This window comes from Manis javanica, chromosome 2, assembly GCF_040802235.1.
Source record: "Manis javanica isolate MJ-LG chromosome 2, MJ_LKY, whole genome shotgun sequence".
NCBI lineage: Eukaryota > Metazoa > Chordata > Mammalia > Pholidota > Manidae > Manis > Manis javanica.
Genome location: NC_133157.1, coordinates 117,837,099 through 117,848,446, shown reverse-complemented (window position 1 = coordinate 117,848,446; position 11,348 = coordinate 117,837,099). Strand labels below are relative to the sequence as shown.

The 11,348-nt window shown below is 36.8% G+C and overlaps 1 protein-coding gene across 3 annotated transcripts in view; it reads right to left on the bottom strand.

Moving 5' to 3' along the window:
* Nucleotides 1–3,166: 3,166 nt before the first annotated feature.
* LOC140847835 (neuroepithelial cell-transforming gene 1 protein-like) overlaps nucleotides 3,167–11,348 on the bottom strand; it is a 74,453-nt gene continuing 66,271 nt past the window's right edge. For all 3 annotated transcript variants that reach the window (XM_073229225.1, XM_073229223.1, XM_073229224.1), the window contains 3 exons: nucleotides 10,841–11,011; nucleotides 9,690–9,876; nucleotides 3,167–8,559 (listed from right to left, as the gene is read on the bottom strand). In XM_073229225.1, the coding sequence (XP_073085326.1) occupies nucleotides 8,177–8,559; nucleotides 9,690–9,876; nucleotides 10,841–11,011 (741 nt within the window). In that variant the 3' untranslated portion in view covers nucleotides 3,167–8,176. The remainder of the gene's footprint in view (nucleotides 8,560–9,689; nucleotides 9,877–10,840; nucleotides 11,012–11,348) is intronic.

The window sequence follows — 11,348 nt, the reverse complement described above, 5'->3', positions numbered from 1 at the left end:
GTGGATGCCAGGTGTGAAATTTGAACTGGACTGAATTACACTTTCACATTTATTGGTTCTCCAGCTTGCAAATAGGTCATGGGACCTCTTGGCTCCATAATCTTGTAAGCCAATTCTTATAATAAATAAATAAATATATGTATCTGTGTGTGTCTCTCTATATATATACATAGATACATATAATCTATATACATACACACACACACTATATACATATATATATATACACACACACAGATAAATTTACACATGAATGTACATATATATCCTGTTGGTTTTGTTTCTTTCATGAACCCTAATACACCAGCTTTTCCCGGCTCTCTCTCTCTCCTTATGCTTCATGGCTTTGGTGCTGGCACAGTTGCCTATTACAACTGTCATCAGCCAATGAATACACACGTTTCCTTCTGCTATTAAAATGACCAACCACAGGACAATATCTATGGCCTTTTCAGCTTAAGCTCTTGGCTATTTTCCTTAGTGCTTAAACAAGTCTGTTTTAAGTCTCAAGGGTTTATGGTGGTCCTGGGTGGTTATGAGTGCCGGATAGTGATTAAACTGGGCCAGTGTTGTGAGACTACAGAGAGCCTTTCCAATACTCGGTGACTGACAGGAGATAAAGCTACAGACATGACTTTGGCAAAGAAGATTACATTACAGTAAACAAAGTCCTATCTTTAGCTAGAGCCTTCCATACATTGTCCTGTTTGATCTTCATAACCTTGTGATGTAGGTAGGACAAGGATTCTATTATTCTCATACTACATTTAGGGATCAAAATCAGAAAGATGAAGTGACTCAATTACGCAGAACTAAAACATTTCAGGTTGTGTCATTTTACCAATCACTCAACAAATTATTTAATTTTACCCACAGACATATTACCATACATGAATACATCTTCTTTAATAACCACCAAGATCTAGCAACTGACTCTGCTTACCTCACCAGGTGTGAATCAGATAAACTAAAAAAATAACTAAATTCATTTTGTACCTGGTTCCAAGTCAATAGCTCAGAGTCGGGTATTTCACCTCACACTCATCCGCCAAGGGTAGTGGGCACTGGGGTCCCTGTTTTCCTTGCTAGGCAATGGCCTTTTCATTACAGTCTAGGTACCATCAGTGTGTCTAGTGGTCAAATTCACCACAGATACACAAACACATTGCCAAGCATTTCTAAGGGGAAGCACCCAAGCTTTAATATTTTCTAGGAAAATAAGGAGATTGTAGTTAAGTATATGCTGTGTATTACTGCCACTTTTTCCAATCCCTGACACCAGTATTTTGGGAAAAATTGGCAAGTAAAAGTAACAGGTTCTCCTAAAGTCTGAAATTTCCTCTGAACCAAAGACTACAGAAAGCTACACTGAGAACTCAAAGTAAAAAGCTTGCTGTGAAGAAGCACACATCCCTAGGATGAGAAATCAGCATTTCCTCTGCCTCTGAGTTCTGGTGAGATTCGCAGTATGGGAGGGCGTTCTGTGGGGGTGAGCGATGAAAGCACGCCTCGGGGGGTGCGGCTGTGCCCAGGTTTAGAACAGGAACTACATGTTTGCTCCCTGAAGAGCTGGTAAGTATTAGGGAGAAGTAGGGACATCACGATCCTTCTTTGCTCTTGACAGGTATTGCCCAAGTTATTTTCCAAAAGGAAGGAGCACAGGTTTCAAATAAGTCTTTCAGGCTGAGATAGCACCGAGCTTATTATCATTAGACATCAAAAGCCACAGAGGCGATGGCTGCTGGGAAGGCCTCCCACAGCCCCCAGTCGCTCTTTCTCAGGCTATAATAAATAAACTCCTTCACAAGGATGGTCATCTGTGAAGTGTCTCTAGTATATTTGTGATGCTCAAAAATCAGATTTTTTAGGCTTTGTCTTGTCAGACTTTGCATCAGATAAATCATATTTAGTCATTCTCTGATTCTTTACATCCCCTTTGCTCTCTGCTCCTATGCCATTACACTCTCATGGCTTCTCTCCCATCCCGCTGACAACCTTTTCCTAGTTTCAGCTATAGCTCCTTCTCTAACGTCTAGATGTTGGAGTTCCTAAAAGTTCATTCCCAATTCCTATTCGTTTCCCCATCTAGACTCTCTCCTAGGTGACTTCATTTCATCATTTTTAATGTTATCTACATGCTGCTGATATCAAAATTTTTCTCCAGAGATCTCTCTTCCTGAGTTCTAGATTTGTTTATCCAAGGTTTTCTTACCTTGGATATTTCAAAAGCTCCTCTAATGAAATAAAAGCAAAACAGAAGACTTGATCCAAAAGAAGTCTCAGACTTCCTGTGTACATTTTGAACAAGAAGGACAGACAGCCACTTACGCCAGGGGAATCACTTCCGGTAACAGTGGACTACATAAACCAGACCAACTCTCCCACTGAAACAATTAGAAAAGCTGAGAAAATAGTTCTGAATCTGTCTGAGGGCAACAGAGAACAAACAGGGCAGTGAATAATTACAGACCAAGAAAAGAAGGGAACTCAGAGAAATGGGTCTACCATTGTCAACCACCTTTTCCCTAGGGAGATCTCCCTTCTGAGAGCCACAGAAATGGAGCAAAACTTTCAACAAACTTATAAGGCAAGGGGACAAAAATGAGAATCTAGGACCTGCCAAGGAAGGAAATCCTTGTGAACTCCCCAGGTTCTGGTGTAGGGCCTTGTATTAGTCAGGATTCTCCAGAGAAACAGAATCAACAGGATGGATATAAAGAGAGAGAGATTTACTTTAAGGGATCAGCTCACACGATTGTGGAAGCTGGCAGGTCGAAAATCCGCACAACAGGCTGGGCAGCTGGCTCGAGACCCAGGGAAGAGTTCATGGTACATCAGGAGTCTGAACGCAGTCTGGACGCAGAAACCCCTCTTCCTCAAGGCCTTCAACTGATTGGATGAAGGCCGCCCACTTTGTGGAACATAACCTGCTCTAATCAAGGTCTACTGAGTTTAAATAAGTAGGCTACAGAAGTCTGCTCTTAATATCATTTTTAAAATACCTTTATAGTGATATCTAGACTAGTGTTGGACAAAATATCTAGGTACTATGGCCTAACAAGGTTGACAGATAAAATTAACCATCACAGACCACAGACTGAACCAAAAACCACACTTTGAGTAGCACTGGTCTAAGACTTCCAAATTATTTAGTATGAGGAAAATGTATTAATTTACATTAGACTTTAATAAGACAAGGATGCATACTATAATCTCTACGATAACCAATACAAGAGAAATAAAGCTTAATCTGGGATACAGAAAATAATCCAAAGACAAAAGAGATTCTAAAAAGAATATCGAATAGAAGGAACAAATAAAAAGCAAATGGTAAGATAGCAGTTTTAGGCCCAAATACATCAGTTATTATCTTCAATGTACATTAACTAAATATGTCAATTAAAAGATAAATATTTCAGGGATGGATTTTTTAAAAATTACACTACTTAAATAAATGAATTTAGGTATAATACAGAAAGATCAAAAGCAAGACTACAAAACAAGATATACCATGAAAACACAAATCAAAAGAAAGCTATGGTAGTTATACTGCTATCAGATAAATAAGACTTTAGAACAAAAAACATTACACTTAAAGAAGAATACTGCGTAATAATAAAAATGCCCATACACCCAGAAGATACAATTCTACATTTGCTTCTATCTTGTAATATAGCTTCAAAACATACACAGCAAAAAATACAAAATGTTCAAATCCAGTTTGATAGATTGTAGTGAAAGATTTTAACACATTTCTCTCATAGTTAAAACAAGCAGTCAAAAAAATCAATAAGGATACTAACAATCTAAACACTGAATAAACCTTTTTTGATGGATATGCATATAGAACATTACACCTAATGACTACAGAATATATATGATCTTCAAAAACACACAGAACATTTTCCAAAATTGCCATATTCAGAGTCATGAAGCAGGTCTCAGTATATTTCAAAAAAATCAAAATCATAACGGAGTATGTTCTTCAGTTCCAATGGAATTAAGCTGATTAAGTAGAAAATCTTCAAAAATTAATAAGTAAATTTCTAAGTACCTATGGGCCAAAGAAGAAATCACAAAGGAAATTATAGAAACAATATTAACCCAATGACCAAAAAGCTATATATGCAAACCACACTTACATGAAATGTGTAACCCTAAAGGCATACAATAGAAAAAGAGACTGAAAAAACGATGCACTGTCAACTTCAAGAAATTAGACAAAGAACAGAAAATTCAGCCCACAGAAACAAGAAAGGAAATAATAAAGATAACATATTTTAATGAAAAGAAAACATATATAATAGAGGAACTGTCAAGGAAGACAATGGGTTTGTTTAAGACTAATACAATGGTTAACTTCTTTTTAAAAAGGTACAAATAATGTCAGGAATGAAAAAGACACATCCTGTAGGATCACTACGCATCCCACAAACATAAGATATTATACAAAAAGAAACTACATGCCAATATAAATTAGACATAGTCCGTAAAACATACAACTTAGCACAACTCAAATTAATGCAAAATTATTTTACTTAGTAAAAAACCTTCCCCCACTCTCCCCACTTTTACTCAACATAGTACTGGAGGTCCTAACCACAGCAACCAGGCAACACAAAGAAATAAAAGGCATCCAGACAGGCAAGGAAGAAGTTAAACTTTCCCTGTTTGCAGATGACATGATACTGTACATAAAAAACCCTAAAGAATCCACTCCAAAACTACTAGATCTAATATCCGAATTCAGCAAAGTTGTGGGATACAAAATGAATACACAGAAATCTCTTGCATTCCCTATGATGAACTAGCAGAAAGAGAAATCAGGAAGAGAATACCATTCAAAATTGTATGAAAAAGAATAAAATACATAGGAATAAACCTAACCAAGGAAGTGAAAGACCTATACCCTGAAAACTACAAGATACTCATGAGAGAAATTAAAGATAACAATAAATGGAAACACATCCCGTGCTCATGGATAGGAAGAATTAATACTGTCAAAATGGCCATCCTGCCTAAAGCAGTCTACAAATTCAATGCACTTGCTATCAAAATACTAACAGCATTCTTCAACAAACTAGAGCAAATAATTCTAAAATTCATGTGGAACCACAAAAGATCCCGAGTAGCCAAAGCAATCCTGAGAAGGAAGAATAAAGCAGGGAGAATTACGCTCCCTAACTTCAAGTTCTACTACAGAGCCACAGTAATCAAGACACTTTGGTACTGGCACAAGAACAGACCCATAAACCAATGGAACAGACTAGAGAGCCTAGATATAAACCCAAGCATATATGGCCAATTAATATATGATAAAGGAGCCATGGATATACAATGGGGAAATGACAAGCTCTTCAACAGCCGGTGTTGGCAAAACTGGACAGCTATATGCAAGAGAATAAAACTAGATTATTGTTTAACCTCATACACAAAAGTTAACTCAAAATGAATTAAAGACCTGAATGTAAGTCATGAAATGATAAAACTCTTAGAGAGCAACTTTTATCTGAACGCATCTCCTTGGGCAAGGGAAACAAAATGAAAAATGAAAAAAATGGGACTATATCATGCTAAAAAGCTTCTGTACAGCAAAGGACACTAACAGCAGAACAAAATGACATCCTACAGTATGAAAGAATATATTTATAAATGACATATATGACAAGGGGCTAACATCCAAAATATATGAAGGACTCATACACCTCAACACCCAAAACACAAATAAACCTATTAAAAAATGAGCTGAGGATATGAACACACAATTCTCCAAAGAAGAAATTCAGATGGCCAACAGCCACGTGAAAATACGCTCCACACTGCTAATTATCAGGGAAATGCAAATTAAAATCACAATGAGATATCACCTCAACCAGTTAGGATGGCCAACATAGCGAAGAATAGGAACAACAAATGCTGGCGAGAATACGGAGAAACGGGGAAACATCCTGCACTGCTGGTAGGAATATAAAATAGTTCAACCATTCTGCAAAGCAGTATGGAGGTTCCTCAAAAAACTAAAAATGGAAATACCATTTGACCCAGGAATTCCACTCCTAGGAATTTACCCTAAGAATGCAGTTTCCCAGTTTCAAAAAGACATATGCACCCCTATGTTTATCACAATACTATTTACAATAGCCAAGGAATGGAAGCAACCTAAGTGTCCACCAGTAGACGAATGGATAAAGAAGAGGTGGTACATATACACAATGGAATATTATTCAGCCATAAGAAGAAAACAAATCCTACCATTTGCAACAACATGGATGGAGCTAGAGGGTATTATGCTCAGTGAAATAAGCCAGGCAGAGAAAGACAAGTACCAAATGATTTCACTCATATGTGGAGTATAAGAACAAAGCAAAAACTGAAGGAACAAAACAGCAGCAGAAACACAGAACCCAAGAATGAACTAACAGTTACCAAAGGGAAAGGGACTGCAGATAATGGGTGGGAAGGGAGCAATAAGGGTGGGGAAAAAGAAAGGGGGCATTACGATTAGCATGTATAGTGTTGTGGGGGATACAGGGAGGGCTGTTCAATGCAGAGAAGACAGGTGGTGTTTATATAGCAACTTGCTACGCTGATGGACAGTGACTGTAGTGGGGTGTGTGTGGGGGATATGATGAGAGTGGTAGCCTGGTAAACATAGTGTTCTTCATGTAACTGTACATTAATGATAACAAAAATATAAACAAATGAACAAATAAATAAATAAATAAATAAATAAAATAAAAAGAAGTCATTTGGATTTATCTATTTACAATCTTTCTCCATTTTCACTTGCCCTGGCCAAATACAATTCACAGAATAGTCAACATTTCCTTGAATGATCATTGACATTATACATCTGCTGTGACACAGAGCATTTAGTCCTCCACTTAAAGACTATGATCTCATTTGAAAAGAAATAATTTAAAGATTCATTACTTTTTACCTCATGAATAAATCCACAAAAATTGATATAATATGGTCAGATTTTCAACACACCTGCTTCTTTTCAAACTCATTATTTCCAGGTATTATAAACCAACAAATAAAATTCACTTTCCCCAAGCCTTCGATAACTTACTCTATACCCTCAAGTTTAGCTTTTACTATCTTCTTGCATTTTCTAGCACAACCAGATATTTTTACCTTAAGACCAAACTACTCTCTTTTTCCCTCTTTTTAATGTATTAGCAGCCAACTGCCTGCCCTCTTGCTTTTCAGACAACACTAAAGCTCTCAACAAAACCCTTAAGGTGGTATTCTTTCAGAAGTCCAGAATACACTGAGTCAGTTCATGTGTGTTCACCACCTTGCAATGCTACACTGGAAAAATCGCAGTTTTCTTAATTAGCTCAAAAACAGTATGGCTTGGTTTCCACTGATAAAGCTAGTATGATTTTAAAAACATATATATATATCTATATATGCACATATGTACACATTTTTATCAAGGTGGAAAAATAAAGGCTACCAATCTGTAAAGGTGTCAAAGTAAAAAATAAATAAATAAAGCAAATACCAAAAACTACATTATAAGAAAAAACAATTAAATAATTGGCAGGTTAAGTGAATGAAAATGAGGAAGGTGTAGAGAAAAAAAACTAATATAAAGTATTCCAGTTCATAAAATGGAATATCTGTATAAAGTTTTATACTTTGTTTCAAAAGGAACTTATGTTTCAGTATAAATTCTAATGTATTACACACCTGTATTATGTGTAGATTTTAGGAGACAATGTTAGAATTTCAAATTCTGCACACGTAGTTTATCAAAGAAACACTGGTAAAATCCCAGTATTTGAAAAATTTTAAGGTTTGGTAGATATTGTAAATATCACAACAGGTAGGTATTGGAAAGTCCTAATGAATTTAGAATGAAGAAGAAACCAATTCCATAAATATTTCATTTAATTAAAAAAACCAGGCTTACATGTTCCAAATTATGAGGATATATCTTAAAAAAGGCTGCAGTTTTAACAGTAATCTGTATATATATCTTTAGCTGCCATTAAAAAAAAAAGAAAAAGAACCAAAAACAGAAAATGTGAATACTAGTGTTAAGTAACCCTGCAATGCTCCCATGCTCACATTACAAGAAAACCCAAACTGTATACATTTATAAATAAACAGGCTCTGCACCAGTAATACATAGAACTTCCTTTATACTGAAGTCTCTTTCCATTCAACACCCAATGGAGATTTGTCCCTTGGCTTTGGGAAGCCAGGCTGTGCTCAGTGCGCTCTGACACTCTTCATGTCGTCTGTGGTGCACGCAGGGGAGACACGCTGAAGCGTCCCCATCAACTTCGACCTGAGTCACACTGGATGCTGTAGATGCCCTTCTCTGGGTTTCGACATTCCCAGCGGAGGGGTTGTTCTCCACGCACTCCTCATGGAGCTCGGGCAAACCCTGCAGCTCGGCTAGACTGGTGGCCTGCTGGAAAGGGGCTATGGCGGCTCGAATACAGTTGATCCACTGCTGCTTGTGGAACACATCATTGGCTTGCAGAGTGTGAGACTGGCCGGGAGAGGGGTCTTGAAAGCCAACTCTAAAGATATTTTTAGCTAGGAAAAGAAAAATTGGAAAAAAGAAAGGAAATCAGACTTAAAAACAGTTTGTGTAGATAAAGTGGTCATATAATCTTGGTATGGGTGCTGGAATTTCTACACATGTACACTTGTTAGGTGGATGCATTAAATAAAGCCTTGGGACATTATATATTAAATGCACCTACTGGTGTCAGAGCACAACTTGATGACAGCAGCACTATAGGACAATGGAATCCTTTCATTTGTAATTTTTTGTGTGGAGACAGAATTCTTTTTTATTTTCCCTATGCTGTACCTTCAGTTTGTGACTAATTTGTAACTGGAAGTTTGCACCTCTTTATCCCCTTCACCTATTTTGCCTAATACCCCACCCCACCATGGCAACCACCTATTCTTTGTCTGAATGAGCCTATTTCTGTTTTGTCTGTTTTTCAGATGCTGTATGATGGAAGTGAAATCATATGGTATTTGTTTTTCTCTTTTTTCACTTAGTACAATATCCTCTGGGTCCATCCATGCTGTCACAAATGGCAAGATTTAATTCTTTTCTATGGCTGAGTTATTGCACATGTATCCACATCTTCCTCATTCATTCATCTATTGATGGACACATATTTTGGCTATTGTAAATAGTGCTGCAGTTAACATAAAGGTACATATATCTGTTTGAATTAGTGTTTGTTTTCTTCAGGTAAGTATTCAGAAGTGGAGTTACTGGATAATATGGTATTCCTCTCTAACTGTTTGAGGAGCCTCCACGCTGTTTCCACAGAGGCTGCACCAATTTACATTCTCACCAGCAGTGCACCACAATCTTGCCCATACTTGTTATTTGTTTGTTTTTTAATACTAGTCACTCTTACTAGTGTAAAGTGATATCTCATTGTGGTTTTGATTTGCACATCCCTGATGATTAGTGATGCGGAACATCTTTTCATGTGTCTGTTGGCCATCTGTACATCTTCAGAAAATTTCCATTCGGGTTCTCATTTTTTAAATCAGATTTTGGTGTGGGGAGTTGAATTGTGTGAATATTTAAATGTATCTTATATATTAATCTGAGACAGAATTTTTAAAGATTAAAACTAAATTCACTTAGGTTCTGAGTTTGTTAATTGAAACAATTTTACAATTTGTATTTTTACCTTTATGTGAGCTGCCAAAAGCCCCTTGAAAGGACCCACCCACTCTCACATCTCCATCCTGCAGGTCTTCCAAGACCAGCTCTTGGATGGGGATTGGTCGTCGGTAAACTTCATAAGAGTGACGCTCATTTCGTGTAACAGGACGAGTCAAAACCAAGATGTCTTGAAACAGGAAAACGTAAAATTTCTGCAGAAATGAGAAACAAATACTTCCTAAATGTGGAACCCTGTGATTTTAAGTGATTGGAATTTAGACATGACTGATTTCATCACATTTATTTGAGATTCCCCTTATACATGACCTCAGAAAGAGGAGGATTCGAAGGCGATGCATGCTCTGCTTGGAGAGCCTGTCTAATCTCAGACTATAAAAACTTTTTATTGGTATATAACAGTAGATGAGGTAGCAGCTGAGTAATCACTGCACCCCACAAAGACCTATCAGTAGGAACATGCCTGGAAAGACCAGGATTGTATACCAAAGTCTTCTAACAAAGTAAGGATTTAAACAATGCAAGCTGGTATAAATGTTAATGGTTCTACTTTGCCCCACACAAATTTCAGTCTTTAAAGAACAGCTGGGACTCACAATATAAATCAGAGACATCAGATTTCACCTTTTTCACAAAAGAACCTCAACTTATTAATCGTGCTTCTGAAAAGCAAATAATGAAACAAAAAACACCACTCATGCTTATACTCAGCTCTGGCAGGTAATTTTTCAATTAAAATTCCAAAAGTAAGTTTGTTTCCAGTTAGTCTGCTGCAGAAATCTGGTTAGTAATGCTAAAACTACTTCCATCACTATCAACTCTTCAGAAAAATCTTCTGAAGGATATGTTATTTTTTTATGAAACATGGAACTAACAATTTATTCAGAAAAACTGCTAGCCTAATTGATTTATGCTCCAAAACTAAAAAATAAAATATTATTGATTCTCCAGAGACATTTAAGTTATTCTGTAAAGACAGAAACCAAATGTGTGCATTATGAAAACTGGTATAAAAACTGGTAACAAAGAACAAAAACCAGTAACCTTTCACTATTTGATGAGTCCATTTTACAACCTACTTCATAATCTATTTGGAAACAAACTGGGTGGGAAAGGGAAGCAATGGCTCATTTCCTATTAGTTCTAAGATACACTTACATGTCCATTTTTATTCTTCAGCTCCCCGTGGCAAAGCAATACTTTGCTTGCTTCAATTCGAGGATCCTTCTGCCTTTCATTCAGATACTCCAGTCTGTCGATGTAATACTGACATTCTGACTCTCCTTTCTTCAAGTTGATTTCGGAGAGAACTCCTTGTATTATCAATATCTAAAAATTATCAAAAAACTGATGGAGTCTTTTCAGAGTAATGTAGTCAGTGTCCCTACAGGGCTAAAACACCACATCAAAATGATAGAATTTTAAAGCTTGAAGGGACTCTTGAAATTAGTTAATTCAGTCAGTCCCTTCATTTTACAGATGAAGAAACAGTTTCAGCCTAAATAGGTAATTTGCCCAAAGTTCTCCAGTTAGCTAGTGGAAATGGTAAGACCAGAATCCAGTCTTTTGATTAGAATATAAATACAGATTGCGTCCTGCCTCTTTATTACTCAGTGTGTGGTGCACGAGCATATGGGGTGCTTAAAACATCCACCAAACACCTCCC